This window comes from Somniosus microcephalus, chromosome 17, assembly GCF_052327205.1.
Source record: "Somniosus microcephalus isolate GS21.2 chromosome 17, FLI_Smic_1.0, whole genome shotgun sequence".
Taxonomy (NCBI): domain Eukaryota; kingdom Metazoa; phylum Chordata; class Chondrichthyes; order Squaliformes; family Somniosidae; genus Somniosus; species Somniosus microcephalus.
The window spans coordinates 77,404,147-77,428,400 of NC_141003.1; the positions used below are offsets into that span (position 1 = coordinate 77,404,147).

The 24,254-nt window shown below is 46.4% G+C and overlaps 1 protein-coding gene across 23 annotated transcripts in view; it reads right to left on the reverse strand.

Annotated features, from left to right (window-relative positions):
* Window positions 1-24,254, reverse strand: part of celf2 (cugbp, Elav-like family member 2) — an 897,865-nt gene that overhangs the window by 179,127 nt on the left and 694,484 nt on the right. For all 23 annotated transcript variants that reach the window (XM_086010717.1, XM_086010723.1, XM_086010728.1 and 20 more), the window contains one exon: window positions 19,452-19,648. In XM_086010717.1, coding sequence (XP_085866843.1) covers window positions 19,452-19,629 — 178 coding nt within the window. In that variant the 5' untranslated portion in view covers window positions 19,630-19,648. The remainder of the gene's footprint in view (window positions 1-19,451; window positions 19,649-24,254) is intronic.

Here is a 24,254-nt window from a genome sequence, read left to right on the forward strand (position 1 = left end):
GAAAAAGTGTTTCCTAACTTCTCTCCTGAATGGCCTGGTTCTGATTTTAAATTTATGTTCCCTTGTCCTAGACTCCCCCACTAGCGGGAAAGGTTTCTCTTGATCTACCCTATCAACTCCTTTCAAAATCCTAAAAACCTCAATCAAATCACCCCTTAACCTTCTAAATTCCAGGGGATACAAACCTAGTTTATGTAATCTCTCCTCATAATCTAATCCTTGGAGCCCTGGTAACATTCTGGTGAATCTGCACTGCCCTCCTGCTCAGCCTAATATATCCTTTCTAAGGTGCATTGCCCAGAACTGTACACACTACTGCAGACGTGGTCTAACCAGGGATTTGTATAGCTGTAGCAAAACTTCCTCCCTTTATATTCTAGCCCTCTAGTTACAAAGGCTAACATTCCGTTAGCCTTTTTGATTATTTTTTTGTATCTGACCAACTACTACATTTTAGTGATCTGTGTACATGGACCTCTAAAAGTCTTTGGACCTCCGCTGTTCCTACGTTTAAATAACACTCGGATTTGTCCCTTTTTGGTACAAAATGGATGTCCTCACACTTACCTGCGTTGAAACCCATCCGCCACAGCTTTGCCCACTCTCTTAATCTAGCAATGTCTCTTTGTAATTATATGCTCCCGTCTACACTACTAACTATGCCACCAATCTTTGGGTCATCGGGAAAGTTGGATTTACGGCTCTCTTTCTCTCGTTATTTGCCCCAAAGTCAAAATTGACCCCCTTGGTCTTGATCAGTTGAATCCTGCTGGAAGGTGAGCTTTGGGTGAAGATCACAGCCGAGCTCAAAGTTAACGCCTGCCAACACTCACTGTCTGGGGCTCACACGTGGAGAATGGCCACTTGGGGAGCATTCTACACCCGCAGAAGCGGACCACAGTCTTAGAAGAGGGGGGGGGAAACTGAAGGGGCGGGGGGGGGGGCTAAAAAAAAATACATGATGTAAATGCAGGTTACCTGGTCTCAGGATAGAGATTTTAAAACAACGGCCTCCTCCAAACTCCTAGGTGACACCTAGAATCCATTAGCAATAATGCAGCCAACTAAAAGGGCAATTGCACTGCATCGCAAGAAAAATCTATCCAGGTGCTGTTGCCAGAGGCATATGATGCGAAAGCTGCATCAAATATTTTGCCCGTCTCCCAGCACCCCCAGCTGCTGCGGCCTCTTTGTTAAAAAGGAACGAATGGATTAGTGCACCGCCAGTTGTTAGGATTTACAGGAGCAGACACCTTCTTCACACTCCAGCCTTAATTGGGCTGGAGAATGTCGGCTGTGCCAGAAGAGCCCTCTGCTTGGATGCGGCCTTAAACAAGGGAAAAAAAGTATTACTGTTAAAACGCAATGAATCAAGGGCCAATCTACATTGAACAGACCATTGTAATTTACTCTTGGGGGTGTTTATTATCGTGACGAGGCAGAGCTACACAAGATAAAGCCATTCAGAATGACTGATTTCTGAGCACACTTGCTTTATCCTACGTCAAGGGCTCGGAGATTGCTAAAATGAGGGACTCAATTTCACTGTACTTTCAGAAGAGCTTTTTAGAGGGAGACTGGCTGCATTTCAGAATGAAGACATTCAAAATGCTATTACGTTACCAATTTTGGGTTAATAATGAGCCGAGTTTTTTTTTCTCTCTCTACATTTCTTGGCAGGAGGACAATACCCATGGTCTCTAGTGGCTGCTTGAAGGCAATGTGTGCTAAGGATGTGAGAGATAAATGTTTCTGTACAGTGCGTAGAAACCAATTCACATAAAATGTAAGATGAATGGGAAATATGAATACTGTTTACTCGCTGGAGTGAACTTACAACAACCATTTGTTAAAAAAAAAATGATTTGCGAATTTCAAGCAATTGAAATTGTAAATGCTTTTCACTCCCAATTCCTCACGTTCAAGCAGATGCCATGAGGCCACATTGACTCAAAAGATATTTATTTCTCACTGAGAAGAATATATCAACACTGTGTTGCTATTTGTTGTGAGTAACAATGTGGGGAAAAAGAAGCATTGATAGAGCGTCAAAGGGCAACCATAACCCAATGAAGAAATAGATTGCATTAAAGATAGTTTTCGATTTCACTCTCACCAATTTTCTCCTCTCCCCGCACCCCCGACCCTCCTCAGCTGAATTTTTTAAAAACCATCTTGCTGGGGTTTGTCTCTCTGGGAATCAGGAGGATTCTCCAATAACTTCCCAAAATGGTTAATTTTCATGATTGAGCTTTGTCAGTGAGCATCACATGGGGGGGGGGCGGGGGTTTCAACCATATGGGGAGGGGCCCGCAGTCAAGCCTGATCCTGAAACCTCACTCGACGTCCACACAAGTAGACAGAGAGAGAGTGTTTCCATTAGTGGGGAAGAGCCAAACTAGAGGCCATCAATATAAGATAGTCACCAAGAAATCCAATAGGGAATCCAGAAGAAACTTCTTTACCCAGAGAGTGGTGCGAATGTGGAACTCGCTACCACCCGGAAGTGAATAGTATAGGTGCATTTAAGGGGAGGCTAGATAAGCATGAGGGAGAAGGGAATAGAGGGTTTTACTGATAGAGTTAGATGAGGAAGGATGGGAGGAGGCTCGAGTGGAGCATAAACACCAACATGGACTGGTTGGGCCGAATGGCCTGTTTCTGTGCCGTATATCCGATGTAAGTGCAATGTAACTGGGGCTGAGTGTTGTGATCGGGGGGCGGGGAAGGGGGTGGGGGGTTGGAACCCCAGCTGACTGCTCCTCCCCTAACGCAAGGGCACTTCGGCCAACTGTAGCACCCATACTGCCAGCCGGACCGAGATCAGCTAGGTGCAAAGTTTGGCAGAAAACTTGCGTGTGTAATTGTCTCGGATAATGAAGGACTTTAAGGCTGGCAGAGTACGGACCATGCAGTGTGCTGGCAATATAGACCGTGAACCATGGAGGTGCTCACAGCTATTCACTGAGGAGGAGTACATGCAGCTTCCCCTTGTAGGTTGGTGTGTCAACCTCTCAAGATTGTAATGCCATCCCATAACAGATGGTTGAAAATTGAGGAACTCTTACATGATACATGAAATGCATCTCCTCCATTAGTAAAACCGTCTCCAACAGGTACAGCTTCCTCTTTCATGCCAAATGATCCCTTTTCCCTCAACAACCCTTAAAAATCCTCCCTGCAAAGCCCAATACTGCTCACATATCTGGGGGCCCGATATTCTAGCCTGGGTGGGATACTAGAAAAAGGCTGTCGCCTGGAATCTCTGCAGGCGTTTTCTCAAGCTCCTCCAGGAGATTGGCGGAAACCCTGCAGACACGTTGCAGAATATTGGGCGGTCCCCCCCACAGAGATTCTACCCCAATCGCCAGATCAGCAATTTTTCTCTCACCGCGAGCCTGCAACCTCTCTCTCTCTGTAACCTTTCTATATTGTGTCGCTTACTACTGTGGCCTTTGCTTCTCCGAACCTTCCTCTCTTGTTCCTTCAGAGCTGCAAATGCCATCATGCCTGCACCACCTTCTCCCTGCACTTCCAATGCATTGTTGAAATTAATTTATCGGGCACGGTAACATAGTGGTAATGTTACTGGGCTAGTAATCCAGAGGCCTGGACTAATGATCTGCAGACGTGAGTTCAAATCCCACCACGGCAGCTGGGGAATTTGAATTCAGTTAATTAAATAAATCTGGAATAAAAAGCTAGTATTCAATAACGGTGACCATGAGTGTCGTAAAAATTCATCTGGTTCACTAATGTCCTTTAGGGAAGGGAATCTGCCGTCCTTACCCGATCTGGCCTATATGTGACTCCAGACCCACAGCAATGTGGTTGACTCTTAGCTGCCCTCTGAAATGGTGGCTCTCGAGGGCAATTAGGGATGGGCAATAAATGCTGGCCTTGCCAGCGACACCCATATCCTGTGAATGAATATTTTAAAAAAATTAAGCCTCATCACTATCTCTTGACAAATTCTTTCCCAGGACTTCAAAACGGTAGAACGCTTTAGTGTCCCCTTCCACCCACCATCTGCAGACTTTTAAAACTCACACACAGTGTCACATAACCACTACATCCTGATAAAATCTCATCTCCACTCTTGCATTTCTTTTTAACCTTGGCAGTGTGGTTTACATTTGAGCCGTGGCCCTTCGCCTAGACTTGTAGTAAAGGATTTTACAACATGTTCCACTTTGTTAGTCCCCGACAATTTCTGCATTGTAACGGCTCAAATATAACTCGAGCTTTAGCAGCGAAGAAATATTCTTATGTTGAAAGCCAATCTGACATCACAGTCTAAGGATAAGGGGTAAGCCATTTAGGACTGAGATGAGGAGGAATTTCTTCACCCAGAGAGTGGTGAACCTGTGGAATTCTCTACCACACAAGGCAGTTGAGGCCAACTTATTAAATATATTCAAGAAGGAGTTAGATATATTTCTTAAGGCTAAAGGGATCAAGGGGTATGGGGAGAAAGCAGGGACCGGGTACTGAATTTGGATGATCAGCCATGATCTCATTAAATGGCGGAGCAGGCTCGAGGGGCCAAATGGCCTACTCCTGCTCCTATCTTCTATGTTTCTATGTTTACAGATGTTTATCTTTGAAAGGTTCTATGAGAACAGTACGGTATTAATGAATCATCATTGTATACCTGAACTTGTCATTATTTTGCTTCAGAAAAGCAAAGCAAAAAAAAAAATTAAAACATGAAGCACAATGGCCAAAAAACATGGAAGCCCCCCCAAGTCTCATCCGCACAACTGCTCCTTGTGCAGCAGCACCTCAACTGTCATCAGAGGCCTAGGATCAATTGTCACAAGATAGATATGGGAAGGTCATCCATCCATCCAAGTACAGACAGTTCCCCCCTCCCGCGCCCCCCAATCACAGTATCCAACTGTTTGCAGGGCTTTTCGCCTCCGCTATTCGACATGGAACCCGGTTCAAAAACACAGCTTTATTTGTAGGAAGGTGAACTTCGGGATCATCAGTTCGGAAACTTGCCTTTCTCCAGTTTGAACCCAGCTCTCTGTCTGTCTGATTCTGCTCCTTGTGGCCCCCAGTTGGCAATGCTTGCGGCCTGGCCTGTGTGTAAGCGCACAAAGTCAGGCACAGCCCCACATGGCCATGCCCACTGCTGCCATCCAGAACATTTCAAATGTTGTTTTATTTGTCTCAACAAAAAAAACACGCCGGACCAATTGACCAGCAGTTGGCAACTGTCCAGCGTTGGAACAGGAAAAGAAACAAAAGCGTTTAATCTCCAATTACAATGTTTGTTTTTTTGTGTAGCAGAGATAATGCCGGGCTGGTGCAAAAATAGCAAAATCCCCCGGCCTCCAGTCAGGACAAGATATGCCACTCACTTCGACAGTGAATGCCGTCACCTCAGAGACGTACTAAGACACACGAGGGCTGATTCGACAATCCCGCATTCCCCGTAGGGCCCCTTGCAGCCTGTGCCTCTATTAAAATTATTGTATGGCGAATGTTAAGGTGTGCGCCCATGATGCGCTTCTTGTGAGCAAGCCCTCCCCATCCCCCTCCTCCGCGAGGAACGTGGGTCCATGGAATTGACCTCATTGTATTTCTCTGCCCGCTCACCCCCCCTCCTTTTTCTCCTTTTATGTTTCTTGTTTGCCATTTCCATTCCTTTCACTTTAAGCCTGCATCGAAGCTTAGGTTTTCAGACTCGTGTTCCCAGACACTGGAGGGTCTGTGAGGTCATCTGATTTCTGTCTGTCTGACATGAGTAGCCTCTTAAGAATTCCACATTCTAGATTTGTTGCTGGATTTCTGTACTTGTTAGCATATTATTTCTGTGGCTGCAATGGTAGCATTGTTTTTCTTCCGTTAGCTGACACTGTCTTTTGTAAGTTAGAACAGAGGATCCCCAGTGTATGCCAATGTTTGCAGGAGTCAGTGGGGTTGAGGTGGTGGTGGGGGCTGGGGAGGTCACTTTGAGGTCAGCCAATTTTGTACGTCATGACTTGGCCAAAATTGACTGAAAATAATTTACTCATTCTCTTAACTTTTAAGTCCCCGATCACATTCTGGTTTTCAGTCTGACATGAATGACACCGCAGCTTTGGATGATGCCGTCGTGGCTGTGTTGTGTCGTTGCCACAATCTAGACTTTGACTCCCCCACCCTTCGACCTCACAGGCGGTCCCCAGGTCTGTGCCAATATTTGCAGGGGTCTCCAGGACTGTGCCAATATTTGCAGGGGTCTCCAGGACTGTGCCAATATTTGCGGGGGGTCGCCAGGACTGTGCCAATATGTGCAAGGGTCATCAGGCCTGTGCCAATATTTGCAGGGGTCTCCAAGCCTGTGCCAATATTTGCAGGGTTCTCCAGGGCTCTGCCAATTTCAGGGGTCTATCGGACTGCGCCAGTACTTGCAGGGTGTCACCCACACAGGAACGTCTGAAAGCCATTGATCGGCATAAGAGCAGAATAGAAAGTAAAATGTTGGGAAGATACGTCAGCTTGGAGGTAGGTAGTTGGGGTTTGGTAGTACTTGAGGGGAGGGTTGTGGGGGTCAGTAGAACTGCTCCCAGACTTATCGAGGGGTACTCTACTCTTCATGGTGGAGTTGTGGGGGGATGGGATGGGATGGGATATTAGTCAATTAACTATAAGAAATTTTCTTTGCTTTGAATAAACGTGTCTATGTGCCACTGTAATGGAAGTTGTGTGACACAAGAGGGGTGATGAAAACACATGCTAGATATATCCTTTTCATTATATTAAAAGACAGATTGAGAAGCTCATTGAACTTATTAAAGAAAAGTACAGGAAAAGAAAAGACTCTATCTGGCTGGTTCCAAAAACTACTACCTCTCAATCACTCAAATAACTATCCAAATCTCTCTAAAAGACACCTTTTGCATCTAGAAATCTATCTATCTCCTTCTTAAATATATTCAGTGACTTGGCCTCCACAGCCTTCTGTGGTAGAGAATTCCACAGGTTCACCACTCTCTGGGTGAAGAAATTCCTCCTCATCTCAGTCCTAAATGTTCTACCCCGTATCCTGAGACTGTGACCCCTCGTTCTACAGCCCCCAGCCAGGGGAAACATCCTCCCTGCATCCAGTCTGTCTAGCCCTGTCAGAATTTTATACGTTTCAATGAGATAGAAACATAGAAGATAGGAGGAGTAGGCCATTCGGCCCTTCGAGCCTGCTCCGCCATTCAATGAGATCATGGCTGATCATCCAAATTCAGTACCCTGTCCCTGCCTTCTCCCCATATCCCTTGATCCCTTTAGCCTTAAGAAATATATCCAACTCTTTTTTGAATATATTTAATGAACTGGCCTCCACCGCCCTCTGTGGCAGAGAATTCCACAGGTTCACCACTCTCTGGGTGAAGAAATTCCTCCTCATTTCAGTCCTAAATGGCTTACCCCTTATCCTTAGACTATGACCCCTGGTTCTGGACTCCCCGGCCATCATAAACATCCTTCCTGCATCTAGTCTGTCCAGGCCTGACAGAATTTTATAAGTTTCGATGAGATCCCCTCTCAATCTTCTAAACTCCAGTGAGTATAAGCCCAATCGACACAATCTCTCCTCATACGTCATTCCTGCCATCCCAGGCATCAGCCTGGTGAATCTTCGCTGCACTCCTTCCATGGCAAGAACGTCCTTCCTCAGGTAAGGCGACCAAAACTGCACACAATACTCAAGGTGCGGTCTCACCAAGGCCCTGTACAACTGTAGCAAGACATCCTTGTTCCTGTACTCGAACCCTCTTGCTACGAAGGCCAACATACCATTTGCCTTCTTAACCGCCTGCTGCACCTGCATGCTTACCTTCAGCGACTGGTGCACAAGGACACCCAGGTCTCTTTGCATTTCCCCTTCTCCCAATCTATTGCCATTCAAATAATAATCCCCTCTCATTCTTCTAAACTCTACTGAATACAGGCCTAGTCGACCCAATCTCTCCTCAAACGACAGTCCTACCATCCTAGGAATCAGTCTGGTGAACCTTCGCTGCATTCCCTCTATGGCAAGTACTGTATATCCTTTCTTAGGTAAGGAGGCCAAAACTGCACACATTACTCTAGGTGTGGTCTCACCAAGGCCCTGTATAACAGTAGTAAGACATCCTTGCTCCTCTACTCCTGTTATCAAACAAAATGAGAACTCCACCAATGGAAGATCTTCTGTTAGTGAGCAAGGTATTTGCTTGTACTGTACTACAGAGTGGCTGTTTCACATCTGGATTCAAATTAGGAATAGGAGTAGGCCATTCAGTCCCTCGAGCCTGTTCCATCATTCATTGAAATCACGGCTGGTCTGTATTTTAACTCCATCTACCCGCCTTTGTTCCATATCCCTTAATACCCTTACCTAACAAAAATCTGTTGATCTCAGTTTTGAAATTTTCAATTGACTCCCCCTAGCCACAAAATCTTTTGACAGTTCCAGCTTTCCACTACCAGACATCGCCCCTGAACGGCCAGCTCTAATTTTAAGGTTACGCCCCCCTTGTTCTGGACTTCCCCCAAATTCCATGGGCACAGAGGAAAGGGAGGTAGTAATTTGGTCAATTTATGCCAGAATAATGTCGAAATCCAGGTTGAGGCCAATCTAATAATAAGAATTAAAAGAAGATCTCAATTATTCTTGGAGAACTGATTGCAAAGACTGCCTGCTTTCAGTCCCTTCAATCCCAGCTCAGACCTCCCAGCGCTACTGTGTGTGCTTAATGCTGAAATCTGGACCCCATCCCAGATGTGGAGGAGGAGAGTGCAGTGTTATCTAAAGATTGGGGAATTATGGGTCACAACAAAGGTCAGCTGAATACTTTGTCATCAGGATCTGGGGAGTCTGGAGATGGGATTTCTATTCTAAAGTGATATTTATACCGTTAAATTCGGAGAGGGCTCCAGGAGGTATATGATTTGGCAAAATGCCTGATGAGTAATTTTACAATTCTGTGACAACCCATTTAGCTCCAAGTTTGATTATTTCAATTTTTTTTTGTGTGTTCAGGCTGAATCAACTTTATTTCTGTGACAACTTCCAAAGGACTAAACATCTTGTGTGACTTCTCTCCATGCTCCAATCGGGTGACCTGGTTATGGCTCTTGATTGAAAGGCACGTTTTGCCATATGTATTCAGCTTATCATTGGAAATTGCAACTCTTTCAGCGGCAACCTTGCACTTCTCCCACACTGTACATTTTTCTTTTCCTTTTTTTGCAGCTCTCATAGTGCCAGGAACTGACAGTAATAATAAACCAGCTTCAAACCCTCTTACGAGTAAGTAACAATAGAGTATTGTCCAGCTCAAGATATTTTCCGTCGTCTTCTCCCAAGTCTCTTTGCCGTTACTGTTGCTGCTTTAGAAAAAAAAACATGATTTCAGCACAACCGTAATTATTGCTGAAGTTTGAGATGATGTTCTGGTGTTCTTTGAGTGACCAGAGAACACAGGCCTGATTAGAGCACGAAGTACTGAGTGCCTGCAGCTCCAGTGCAAAAACCTGCAGATTGATTCATTTTCAAACTCATTTATGGAACGCTGCAGCCTATGGAATCCTTGAGAATTCTCTCACGCATTTTTTTTTGTAATTCCCTGCACTTGCTTGAGGAAGGCAAGCTTTTAACGTACATTAACATCTACTCCAATGACCAACTGGGTCACTTGTCCCCATGAATCTATTTTACCCAGTTCCCCCGACTCCTGCTCCTCCTCTCCTTCCTTCCTTTCCTCTTCTGCAGACTCATCTGGGTATGGCAGCAAGTTAGGGGTTGGACATATTCCTGGAGGTGTCGTCACATAACCCGCTGCCTCCAACCGCCAATATCCCCTCTAAGCTGTGCGGCCGCGGAGCTCTCTGCCGGTCCTACGCAGCTCGAGACCAGCTTTTCCCCAAATGGTAAATTTTGTGCATGTGCAAAACTGTGAATGGGCCGCACACCCAAAAAAAAATGTCTGGGGTGGGGGGGGGGGGGCATTGCCAGCCATCCCACCCAAAACAGTCGTTTGCCCCTCATCTCCAATATTTTTCTTATAATTAATAAATAAGTGTTTAAAAAAAAAACACAATTTTTTTAATGTCCCTATGATTTTTCTCCTGGGTTGCTCGCAGTCAATTGGTCTTTAATTCCAGGAGACTCCAGGACACTGCTGGAGGGTTGGCAGCCCTGCAGCAAGTAGGCCCCCCATTTACAGTGTATCTACCAATCAGCATACTAACAAGGTCTGTTTTCATTGAATGGAGTCCAGATGTTGCTTTATTAACATGGGGAGGCTTAAGGGTGCATTTTATCTTCCTCAGTATACACTGTCCAGGCTCAGGGAGCTGTGCCCATGGTGATCTACAATCAAGCAAAAGGAGATGTCTGACAGGGTTTCACATTGACTCATCCTCTTGATTGTTCCCTCCTCTTTGTGATAATGCATCCTTTGTTCTGTTTTTATCCCTTCCAACGTAGCCTAGAACACATTTGGAATCATGGCCATGAATTTGCATCCTATCATTCCAGAGCATTTAGTGTTGCTACCACAGTGCTGTGCAACAAGACTCTGCTTTAGAAGGTATTTCTGCCTCAGTCTGGGTTCAGACTTCTCCTTCAGTTCCATCAACTGACTCAATGTACATTTAAACCTAGAATACTAACAAGAAATAGGCCACTTGGCCCCTCGAGCCTGCTCCGCCATTCAATAAGATCGTGGCTGATCTTGGGCTCAAAGCCACTTCTCAGCCCGCTCCCCATAACCCTTCACTCCCTTATCTTGCAAAAATTTGTCTAGCTCCACTTTAACTGTATTTAATGACCCAGCCTCCACGGCTCTCTGGGGCAGAGAATTCCACAGATTTACGACCCTCAGAGAATATATTCCTCCTCATCTCAGTTCTAAAAGGGCGACCCTTTATTCTGAAACTATGCCCCCGAGTTCTAGATTTTCCCACGAGGGGAAACATCTTCTCTGCATCTACCTTGTCGAGCCCCCTCAGTATCTTATATGTTTCAGTAAGATCACCTCTCATTCTTCTAAATTCCAATGAGTATAGGCCCAACCTGCTCAACCCTTTCTTCATAAATCAACCCCCTCATCTCAGGAATTAACCTAATATTTCTTTCTTTCCTTTTCAAGTTTTCTTCCAGCTCTCCTAAAGCTGCCGATAGCTGGGGTGGAGTTCTACAAGTAGCAGGATTTCACTGGTAGATTGTCATCTTATGCCATACCAGTGTAACCAAGCTATTCAGTCATGGGGACATCACAGCCAAGTCTGTAACTGACTGACGGTCACTCATACAAACACACACACACACTCTCTCAGATCACTGGACAATGACTGGGAACAGGAACAATGGCTGATTTTTCGTCTTACCTCTGCAGCCTGGGGACAATGAGGTCAATTGTAACCAACCAGGCTGAGATCAACAACCACAGCACAGCCCAAAGATGGAACCAGGGGTTTAGCTGATCTGTATGGCTCGTGCTGGTACCCCATGGTCAAACACCATTGGCAGAGCTAAGCATAATGCTTTTAATGATGATGATTGCATCTTCAATCTGCAGTTTTGAAGACTACAAGAAGTGAACCAGCAGCAGCATGCTATATAACACTTAATTTTTAAGTAAACAGATGTGTCCAACACTGGCCTATCCCTAGTTTCCCAGCAGCGGGGTCAGGAGGACCACACTGCAACCTATGAAACCCAGGCAGAGAGGACCTGCAGGAAGGAGGGAGGACAGTAGGAGTATGTGTGTGTGTGTGTGCTAGGCCGATGTAGCAGAGCCTGGTCTCCAATCGCCTTGGATCCCCTTGCCATTGGACCAAGACCTCGCTCTGTCAAGCCCGTGTGGTAGCTGGTGTGCAACAGCCACCCCACGTCAGAAGAATTCACGCACAGGCATCTTCCACCCTTTAAAATGAAGTTCGGGACCTGGAACGCCAGGGCCCTCATGGACAACCCCAACAGCGACAGACCGGAACGCCGTACTGCTCAACCACCGTCTGCCCCACCTGTGACAGAGACTGTAGGTCCCGCATTGGACTCATCAGTCGCCTGAGAACTCATTTTTAGTGTGGAAGCAAGTCATCCTCGGTTCCGAGGGACTGCCTAAGAGAGAAGAGAGAGTTCAACCAATGAGGAAAGAGGCCATGGCTGAGCTTCCTGGACTATTAGGCGTTGTCTGATGTATAAGCTACATTGTCTGATGTGTAAGCTACAATGTCGGGTTCATTCGCGCAGGGCAGCACGATATCAAACCAAGGCAATCCATTCAGCTCCGCCAACCCAGAATGAACCCCTCTCAGTATCTACTGCTGCGCAAAAGCTGCAATCTGTTGGAACGATGAACTCTTAGTCTTAAACGAAATGAGGCCCTGCCATCCGAAAATCCATGACAAACGCACACCTAACTCTCCATTATATTTCCCGTCAACGCATTAAGAATCATTCTTTATGATGGTGAAGTAGAAACCCTTTTTGTCTTTGGGAGACAAAAGAACCTTTGAAGGAAGATTCAACCTTTTGGAAGGAAATCCGAGGACCCTGCGGAAGTGAAGTATCTCAGGCCATGTAATAAATCCAGTGGCTCTGGTGATACAGACTTACACATCAACTCCAGGGGGGGCCTCTGCTAACAGCATGCTACGTCACTCAAATTTAAATCTGGAAGCTCCCCGATCGTTTAATTGGATGACTCTGTGCAGAACTAAGCCATGCAGGAAGGGGCGGGCTTTGATTACTGGCCTGTGCGGAGATAGTTAATTGCATTCAGTGAGGTAATAGGAGCTGGTTTCCCTGCTACTGGCTATGATCCAGCGACACTCACTGGACCACACGTTTTCTTACGTGCGCGCGTAAAAAAAATAAATGTGATGATGATGTTTTTGATTCTGGGTCCAAATCAGGTATTGACTTGTCAGTCACACTCCGGCATGGCTGCTAATTGAAGCCTGCCCTCCCAGTGTTATTTTTGCCTCACCTGTTCCCGGGGCCTGATTCAGTACTGTGCAGATGACAAAAGTGAGACTTGCTGTTATCAGATCTGCTGCACTGACCAGGTGAATACAAATCAAACCGTGTGAGGGACTGGATGGCAGCCCACAGCTTTGTCGGGGTATGGTGTAAAATAACTCACTCAGCCCTTCCAGCTATCTGAGTGGCTTTCATCAGGATTTAACTGGAGGTGCTCAAAGAGAGTCTGTTGAACACATGGAATGCACAGATTTGAGCATTATTTTCCCACGTTTAGACAGATGTCGTATTGTTTGTTTCTTTGTATTAAGCTAGGAATGACGACCCCCCTGTAGACTTGGGCTGTAATTAAGATTTCAGGATATATCCGACTGCACACCTGTTGAATCATATTAAAATATATATATATTTTTTAAAACAAGAAATATAATGAAAATAAGTGATGTGTGTCTTCTCTCCTCCTGCCCCCCGAGAGTTGTAACTCAAGCTGGTGCACGGTTCCAGTGGTGTCTGACCAATGTTCCCTTGCAGCTCCCGCACAGCCGGCTCACTGGCTTTTAAAAATCGGAAAAACCGCGTATGCGCAGTATTCTGAATGGGCCGTTCAGCCCCTTAAAGGGGCCGCGCACCCCCCCCCAAAAAAATTAAAGGGAACATTATGTCCGACGGCCTCTGGTACCTCAGCCAGTGGGTCATTGTTCAAATGGAGTCGGGAGAGTGAGCGTCAGCGGCAATACTACCTGGCGAAGCATCATCGCCAAGCCCCATCCCGTTTTTCAGTTGATGTCCACGCAAGTGTGCTCTCCAGCCGGAATCACTGGTTCCTAATCATGAGCAGGAATCCAGGGTGATTTTATTCCCCCACCGCCCCCTAGCCCCGGCTAACTCAGCACAGACTCGCAATCAAACATGGCAACTTTTGGTTTGTGTGGATTTGTCCCGCACCAGCTGGTGCCTTTCGCAACCGATACAAAACATTTAAAAAAATGAAAGAATCTGCAGCATTACTGCCGATTATGGAGGGTCCTGAATCAGTGGACTGGGTAGTAATTCAATGTGATCCCACTCGAAGCCATGAGAGTGAAGCTTTAGCAGCTTAGGAGAATCAGCTCTATAAGACTGCCTTGCACACACAACTGCTAGGCAATTTATTTTCCTGTTATGAGCCAGGTTGCTGAGGACTTTTGGCTGTGTTGTAGCTGAAAGGGTCACAGAATGGCGATACATGTCCTGAAGGTACATGGCACCTTCCAATGAACACCAGATTTGATTCCAGCAGCAGAGTATATGATGCGAGTATATATTAATAGCAACTTGCATTTATATAGCGCCTTGAGCACATAAAGCTAGGCTGACACTCCAGTGCAGTGCTGAGGGAGTGCCGCACTGTCGGAGGTGCCCACTTTCGGATGAGACGTTAAACCGAGGCCACGTTTGCTCTCTCAGGTGGATGTAAAAGATCCCATGGCACTATTTCGAAGAGGAGCAGGGGAGTTATCCACGGTGTCCTGGCCAATATTTATCCCTCAACCAACATCACTAAAACAGATTATCTGGTCATTATCACATTGCTGTTTGTGGGAGCTTGCTGTGCACAAATTGGCTGCTGCGTTTCCCAAATTGCAACAGTGACTACACTTCAAAAAAAAAAGCTGTAAAGCGCTTCGAGACATCCGGTGGTCGGGAAAGTCGCTGTATAAATGCAAGTCTTTCTTTCGCTCTTTCTTTCAAGTCTTTCTTTAACCTAGTAAAACGTCCCAAGGTGCTTCTCAGGAGCGTTAGGAGATATTAGGAGGGGTGACCGAAAAAGCTTGGACAAAGAGGGAGGCTTTGAGGAGCGTGCTTGAGGAGAGAGGTAGAGAGGCGGAGAGGTTTGTGGAGGGAATTCCACAGCAGCTGAAGGCACGGCCGCCAATGGTGGAGCGATTAAAACTGATTATAGCAAAGCGCTATAATATACGCTACACATCCCACCAGATATTCAATATACTGTGCAACGTATTATACAGTATACATTGTACATCCCATAATGCATTAAATATTCTACAGAATATATTTTACTTTAATGTATAAAATATAATGTACCATGTATAAGATATTATTTTACGTAATATATCCTTTGCCTACATACATAATAAAAATCCCAGTCTATAAACCCACTCCCAACCTAGCTAAGCATGGGAACCCATGAGTGGGGAAACAGCAGGTTCAGACACGAGTTCCCACTCCATGGGACAGTCTGTCAGCTGTCTGCTGGCAACACTTACAGCTAAAAAAAAAACAAAAGGGCAATCGTCAATTTTCCACTATCACAAAACCTATATTTAGGCTGTCATGTGAAATTTTCTTGATTGAACAAGTGTAATGAGATGGAAATGTAATCTAATTCAGTCGATTTACCTCAATGCAAAGTACAAAGACAAATTTTTTTATTACAAAATTACAGACTGGCTGGTTGTAAAAATATAATAAGTACAATGTAATCCTTAGCTATGCATTAAAGGGAAAGGTATCTCTGGGGTAAGTACCACTCCTGATACGCACTTACCCTCTGGAGACCTTGCCTGGCCTTCAACAATTCTTTTCCTGCTTTAGTTGTATTTTTCTCACTCGTTCAACTGAATAAGTGCTAGGTCTTGGATCACCTGAGGTAGTGCCAGGACCATGTCTCAGACACATGTTCCAGTGTCCTGGGGTGATTCCCAAACCAAAAACCTCTCTCCCTCTCCCTCGTATCTACCCTCCGTGCTGCATTCGAATAATTACTCACCCCAATCCCCATAGAATTACATAGAATGTACAGCACAGGAACAGGCCATTCGGCCCAACTGGTCTCATGCTGGTGTTTATGCTCCACACGAGCCTCCTCCCACCCCTCTTCATTTAACCCCATCAGCATTTCTTTCTACTCCTTTCTCCCTCGTGTGTTCATCTGGCTTCCCCTTGAATGCTATTCACCTCAACTACTCCTTGTGGTAGCGAGTTCCACATTCACACCACTCTCAGGCAAGTGTGAAAGAAATCTGCATTTCTGGCCTGTCTGAGCAGGCCGCTGGCTGCTAGAAGAACAGCAGCCTCTGAAGGCACCAGGGCAAGACCCAGCTCTCTAGATGGGTTCCAGTACCTCCAGAGGCAGCACTGATGCCTCAGTTAGTACTAAATTCAGGGCTTCAACACCGTTCCTCCCTTAAATGCTTCGCGACAATCCTTAAACGGCACAATCTGGCTATCAGCTGATCACTCAAGTTCCTAAGTTTTCGAGGTCTCCGCGCTTCTCCAATTCTGGCCTCTTGCACATCCCCGATTTTCATCGCTCCACCACTGGCGGCCGTGCTTTCAGCTGCCTGGGCCCCAAGCTCTGGAATTCCCTCCCTAAACCTCTCCGCCTCTCCCTCCTCCTTTGAAATGCTCCTTAAATTCTTCCTCTTTGACCAAGCTTTTGGTCACCTGTCCTAATATTTCCTTATGTGGCTCGGTGTCAAATTTTGTTTGATAATCGCTCCTGTGAGGCGCCGTGGGATGTTTCACTACGTTAAAGGCGCTATATAAATACAAGTTGTTGTTGTTAGTTTAAAGAGCTACACAGTCACTGACGTAAGAAAACTACTCGGCACTTGGTCTAAGCGTTAAACAAAGCTTTAATCAACTGTTTTACAACATGGAGGTCTAGTTGTGTCCTTCACTAGTTCCTGTTAAGAATGTCCTGCGCAAGCTGGGCCGGTGCCCGAATATTTATACTCTCCCTGGACAGCGCCACCCGTAGGCCGCTCAGTATTATTTCATAAGTCTTTCTTTCATGAATGACTGATTCATGTCAAGTCACCTTATCTATGTAGTGTCAGTTTAGATCAGTTGACAGTACTCGCAGCTACACGTTCAGAAGATGGGGAGTGGGTTGAAGCCGCAGTGTGGCTCAGGGCATATAATCTAGGCTGCCACTTCAGTACGGTATTCAGAGAGCGCTGCATTATTGGAGATGATGAATTTCCAATGTGGCGGTAAACAGAGGCCCTGTCTAAGTGGACATAAAGGATTCCCATAGCCCACTCTGAGGGAAGTGGCCTGGACATCATTCATTCCCTCAACCCATACCACCAAACCCCCCCCCCAGCTGATCTAATCATTCATCCCTTTGCTGTTTGTGCGACCTTGCTATCTGCCAATTGGCTGCTGCTTTTGACTGCACAACAACGGTGGCTTTCATTTTTATGAAAAGAGTAACTTAGTTGCAAAGCGCTGTGGAACATCCGGAGGATGTGGTGAGGTGCTATATAAACACAACTTCTTTTTACTACAATCTAACAAAGTTGTCCTGCAATGACATGCCACTAACAGAGGAATGCAATACCCAAAGGGGTTAATGTAGGGTGTGTGATGGGTGCAGGAGGCACATGGTGATGTACCAGCAGGCACCCGTCCAGGGGAACATTCCCGAAACCTACAATCCTACTGCCAGATATGGAGGCTGTCTGGGCTCTTGCTGTCCACTGCACTCATCCATTGCACCCGCAGGGGAGGTTTGGGACCAGCTCCTGCTGTCTGCCAATGATACTGCAAAAACCGACAGCTCGAGTAACACAACAAGATCAAGTACCAGCGTAATTATACGCTGGGTCACTTGCTATGACGGCAAGTAACTGGAATCTTGCTCTTGGATGAAAGCCAGAAATTCCACTTTTATTTTAAGCTCTGACTAATGCTTTAATGGGACACGTTCTCGACATTTCAGCATTAAACTCGCTCTGTAAGGGGCTTAAATGAAGCGACACAGGATGATTGGATAGCTGCAGCATTAAGACTGTCAGCACTCTCGACGAGATGAACGTACCATTTGTCTGTTATACGCCAGCTGATGTTGGGTTAGTCTTCCCTGGGAAGTAAACTGCTTTGGAGAGTGAGGGTCGGAGTTGGAAGTTTGTTCCCTATAATACTCTTGGGCGATTCAGTAAGGGGGACCCCAAGACTTGGCAGCTTGGTGATGATTCCAAGTAAAAAGACTTTGTCTCCGAGGCATAGAAAATAGCATGGGTGCAAAGAGTGAAAATAAAAGGTCGGGGGGTGGGGGAGGTTTAACAACAAAACAAATTAAGATGTAATTGTTTGCTTTAACTTATGCAGTACTAGTTTCTATTTTAATGATCCTACAGGTGTCAGCCGTGGCTCAGTGGGCAGCACCCTCGCCTCTGAGTCAGAAGGTTGTGGGTTCAAGTCCCCACTCCAGAGACTTGAGTTCTTAATCTAGGCTGACAACTACAGTTGTACAGGGCCTTGGTGAGACCGCACCTTGAGTATTGTGTGCAGTTTTGGTCACCTTACCTGAGGAAGGACGTTCTTGCCATGGAGGGAGTGCAGCGAAGATTCACCAGGCTGATACCTAGGGTGGCAGGAATGGCGTATGAGGAGAGATTGGGCTTATACTCACTGGAGTTTAGAAGATTGAGAGGGGATCTCATCGAAACCTATAACATTCTGTCAGGTCTGGACAGACTAGATGCAGGAAGGATGTTTCTGATGGCCGGGGAGTCCAGAACCAGGGGTCATAGTCTAAGGATAAGGGGTAGGCCATTTAGGACTGAAATGAGGAGGAATTTCTTCACCCAGAGAGTGGTGAACCTGTGGAATTCTCTGCCACAGAGGGCGGTGGAGGCTAGTTCATTAAATATATTCAAGAAAGAGTTGGATATATTTCTTGAGGCTAAAGGGATCAAGGGATATGGGGAAAAGGCAGGGACAGGGTACTGAATTTGGATGATCAGCCATGATCACATTGAATGGCGGAGCAGGCTTGAAGGGCCGAATGGCCTACTCCTGCTCCTATCTTCTATGTTTCTATGCTGCACTGTCGGAGGTGCCGTCTTTCGGATGAGACGTTAAACTGCGTGTCCCTTCTGCCCTCTCAGTTAGACGTTAAGATCCCAACGCACTAGTAAAGAACAACAGGGGTGTTCTGGCCAACATTTATTCCTCAACCAACACCTAAAACAGATTACTTGGTCATTTATTTAATTGTTGTTTGTGGGAGCTTGCTGTGCGCAATTTGGATGCTCTGTTTGCTATATTACAACAGTGACTGCACTTCAAAAGTACTTAATTGGCTGTAAAGCACATTGGAACAGCCTGAGGTTATGAAAAGGTGCAGCCTGACCCCAGTACAGTGTCACCACCCCTTTAATATAATGCATTGACTCCCCAGTAGTGACCCAGCCCTTTAACATAACCCAGTACTGTTCCACATGTTGCAGAGTGGGAGATTCTAAAATTTCCACGAATCCCATGTGCCGGAGCTGCATTTTCTTGTCAGATGCTTTGCGAATCACATCAAACACACACTGATCTCACAACTTAACCCATTCCGAGTCACTTTACATGGATCTGCAGAATGTCTAGGATTTCAAAGGCCAAGGAATTATGGAAAAATCACTCCCCGCATCTCTACAGTGCTTCTCCCAGTAGAGAGTGCGACTGTACAATTTAAAAAAGAACTCGGTACCTTTGCTTTGCGGAGGGTTCTGGCTGCGATCTCGGAGAACGTTGATCTGGTAGACTGTTCCGTACGGCTCAAACAGCTCCTTCAGTTCTTTTTCCGACCAGGATCGCGGTATCTGGCCAACAAACATCTTAATGGCATCTGGATCTGGCTGATCCGAGTGATCTATTGCACCATTCATCTTGCTATTTGTACCGTTACTGTTTAAAAAAAAACACAAACAAAACCGTCAGGTTAGGCATGTCTCGAGGTGGCAACCCACTGGTCGCTTTATGAAATTAATCACAAAAAGTTCCTGCTTTTTCTGACCAAATCTCATCTCAGGAACTGAGTTGTGGGTCCTAGTAGCTCCAAGCATTGAAGCTTTGACCACGCTCAATCAGCTCCGATGGACGGGTCACATTGTCCGCATGCCCGATACGAGACTCCCAAAACAAGCGCTCTACTCGGAGCTCCGACACGGCAAGAGAGCCCCAGGTGGGCAGAGGAAACGCTTCAAGGACACCCTCAAAGCCTCCTTGGAAAAAGTGCAACATCCCCACCGACACCTGGGAATCCCTGGCCCAAGACCGCACAAACTGGAGGAGGAGCATCCGGGAAGACATCGAACACCTCGAGTCTCTTCGCTGGGAGCAAACGGAAGCCAAGCGCAAGGAGCGGAAGGAGCGCACGTCAACCCAAGCACCCCACCCACCCGCCCCTTCAACCACCGTCTGCCCCACCTGTGACAGAGACTGTAGGTCCTGCATTGGACTCAAAAGTCACTTGAGAACTCATTTTTAATGTGGAAGCAAGTCATCCTCGGTTCCCGAGGGACTGCCCAAGAAGAAGTAGCTCCCCATCACAGTGACACCGTCTCATTAATATATAGGGTGACTCTCCAGGACAGATACACTGACTGTCTGGGCTCATACACAGGACAGTCACCGCTTGTGCCAGGCAGCAGAGAGCGGGTGGACCTCATGCGGAGGGAGTGGAGCAGATCAGCTGCTCATGAGCGACGGCACAAACGGATGCGCTGACTGCGGTGGATTCACAACTTTTGCCCACGCGGCACTGGCTTCCAACAGCAATTCACCACGTGGCGCACCAAGACATTTTGATGCGATAAGAGGTCACGTAAATGCAATTATTACTTATATTACGTAGCTTAATGAGGAAAAGCACAATACAAATTACAAATTCACAACTTGTGTTTTCGTCAGCTGTAAGGTGAGGGTCACTGTCGCTGGAGTTAAAAATAAAACAAAGCTTGATTCATGCAGATCACATGACAGGAAGTGTTCAGAACACCTATCGAATGACTCACTCAAGATAAATATGCAAATTATTTTTTCAGAGTTCATTTACATGTGGACATAAGATCAGCAAAAGCAGTCCCACTGTCTGATCTTACATCTATAAAATTCTACGTGCAATGACTGGAACTATTTAAGGACGATTGCAATTTCACCCCTCGCTTTTTGATGAGGGTTTAACTTGGCTCTTTCTTTCGTGAGCTATTTTCTTTCGTTCCACAACTGCGTCTCCCTGCGTCTTGCACCCTGTTCAACCACAAGGCCTCGTGGTTGAACCACTGCACTTATTTCAACAATAAGGCTGCTCTTAAAAACCAGCCATGGAAAGGTGAATTGTGGCCTCGGCATGGCTCTGCTTTCAATCGAAATAAAGATTCCCTTTAACTTCCTTTCCTTCTCTCTTGAAGGTGATCACATGCCTGCCTTCCAGAACCTTATCCAACTGGCCAGTTTTCATCTATGTATATAGACAGTAATATTCATGCCACACAAGTGCCAGGCAATGACCATCTCCAACAAGCGAGAGTCTAACCACCATCCCTTGACATTCAATGGCATTACCATCACTGAATACCCCACCATCAACATCCTGGGGTCACCATTGACCAGAAACTTAACTGGACCAGCCGCATAAATACTGTGGCAACAAGAGCAGGTCAGAGGCTAGTATTCTGCAGCGAGTGTCTCACCTCCTGACTCCCCAAAGCCTTTCCACCATCTACAAGGCACAAGTCAGGAGTGTGACAGAATACTCTCCACTTGCCTGGATGAGTGCAGCTCCAACAACACTCAAGAAGCTCGACACCATCCAGGACAAAGCAGCCCGCTTGATTGGCACCCCATCCACCACCTTAAACATTCACTCCTTCCACCACCGACGTACCGTGGCTACAGTGTGTACCATCTACAAGATGCACTGCAGCAACTTGCCAAGGCTTCTTCGGCAGCACCTCCCAAACCCGCGACCTCTACTATCTAGAAGGACAAGGGCAGCAGGCGCATGGGAACACCACCACCTCCAAGTTCCCCTCCAAGTCACACACCATCCTGACTTAGAAGTATATCGCCGTTCCTTCATCGTCGCTGGGTCAAAATCCTGGAACTCCCTCCCTAACAGCACTGTGGGAGTACCTTCACCACACGGGCTGCAGCAGTTCAAGAAGGTGGCTCACCACCACCTTCTCAAGGGCAATTACAGATGGGCAATAAATGCTGGCCTTGCCAGCGACGCCCACATCCGAGGAATGAATAACAAAAAAGTCAGTGTATATTTGCAGTCTGTTCAACAGCAGGGCTGCGATATTACAGCTGGACCCGGTCCTGTCCTCACACGAAGCTTACACATGTAAACTTCCCTGCAGGAAGGTCTTGGCTAGCAGTCGATCAGGAGGGGAGAAAGCTGGCCGATTCTGCCATCTCCTTAGGCCGGAAAACTGAAGCCAAACGTAGCATTCTAATATAAAAACAGAAAATGCTGGAGATGCTCAGCAGGTCAGGCAGCGTCTGTGAAGAGAGAGATAGAGTTAACGTTACAGGTCGATGACCTTGCGTCAGAACTGAAACGTTAACTCTGTTTCTCTCTCCACAGATGCTGTCTGACCTGCTGAGTATCTCCAGCATTTTCTGTTTTTATTTCAGATTTCCAGCATCTGCAGTATTTTCTTTTTGTCGTAGCATTCTAATCATTGCTGCAGCTGAGGTCAAGAAACAGGACAGAGATTGAATCTGCAACCTTCCTCGTCTGCACGGCTCGGTCTCACAGTTTACTCATTCACCCTCCGGGGCGCTATGATTCTGCTTCTGATTTTCCCTCGTTTTACATAGAATTTACAGCACAGAAACAGGCCATTCGGCCCAACGCTAGACACAAAAGGCATCAAGGGGTATGGGGAGATAGCGGGAACATGGTATTGAGATAGAGGATCAGCCATGATCATATTGAATGGCTCGAAGGGCCAAATGGCCGACTCCTGCTCCTATTTTTCTACGTTTTTTATGTTTCAACTGGTCTGTGCTGTGTTTATGCTCAATCGAGCCAGCTCCCGCCCCTCTTCATCGCACCCAATCAACATAACCTTCTATTCATTTCTCCCTCATGTGTTTATCTAGATTCCCCTTAAATGCATCTATGCTGTTCGCCTTAACCACTCCCTGTGGTAGCGAGTTCCACATTCTAACCACTTCTCCCGAATTCCCTATTGGGTTGATTTGTGACTTTCTTATATTTATTATGCCTAGTTTTGGACTCTTCCACTCATACGGGGGTACTTTTCACCTTCACCGCTTGGGTGATGAACTGATGGAGCGGGAATCAAAATCAGGCTGGTTTTTTTTTTAAACGGGCGGACGATACACTCCGCCAGTGCAGGACCCAAGCGACAAAGGGGGGGAAAAACTAAGCCCCCAGTGACGCTCCCCTGGTGAATTCAGCAGCAGAACCCTGCGGCTCAGTGGGGTGGGGCAATCGAGTGTACAAAGCCCCATCCGTCCACCGTGCATTGAGGTTCCGCCGTGCTGCGCGGTCAGGCTGGCCTTCTGTTGCCAATTATTAGTGAGAGCTGTGAGTGCTATAACCGGCGACACTCATTTTACAGAGGCTTTCAAATACGCTTTGCAGACAACCAATTAAAAAGTAAACTACAAATTGCAACATTTTCAGATGATTCAAGCTCACTGAAAAGGGCCAGTGATGTACATCTGATAGACAGTCTTGTCCTTGTTAGACTGACAAAAACAATGCTGCTTGCTCCTCATTAACCAATTCGTTCAAATCTTTGAAGCTGCTGGTTGAAATCTCGTTATGCCTTGTGAAACCAATGTTCCTAACAATTTCACAAACCAACCAACCAAAAATGACTGGCGGTCGATAGCGAATTCAACAAGATGACCTTGTTGGGAAGGCCTTTGTTGGAAGCGGTTCTTCACTTCGACCAGCAACATTTGGCCCTCTGAATTCCCGGTAGAATTTTTCCCTCCATTTTTTTCTGCCCTGCCCTCTCTCCTCCTGAAGGTGCTGACTGGGGCTCAGCTGTACTTCTAGGGGCGCTGGATCTCGCGACCAAATGGTTCTTCTGCATGTGCAAGCTTAAACCGCGGCAGACTATTCAACCATGGTGGGCATTACAGCAGGGCCGGATCCTGTCCTTTCCAGATGGCTATATGTGTGCATATATCCACCTGGAACTACTGGGAGGTTTTGATCTCCTTCTCGAAGGAGATATACTTGCCTTAGAGGCGGTACGGCGAGGGTTCACTAGATTGATTCCTGGGATGATAGGGTTGTCATACGGGGAGAGATTGAGCCTATACTCTCTGGAGTTTAGAAGAATGAGAGGTGATCTCATTGAAACATATAAGATTCTGAGGGGGATTGACAGGGTAGATGCGGAGAGGTTGTTTCCCCTGGCTGGAGTGCCTAGAACTAGGGGGAATAGTCTCAGAATAAGGGATTGGCCTTTTGAGACTGAGATGAGGAGGAATTTCTTCACTCAGAGGGTTGTGAATCTTT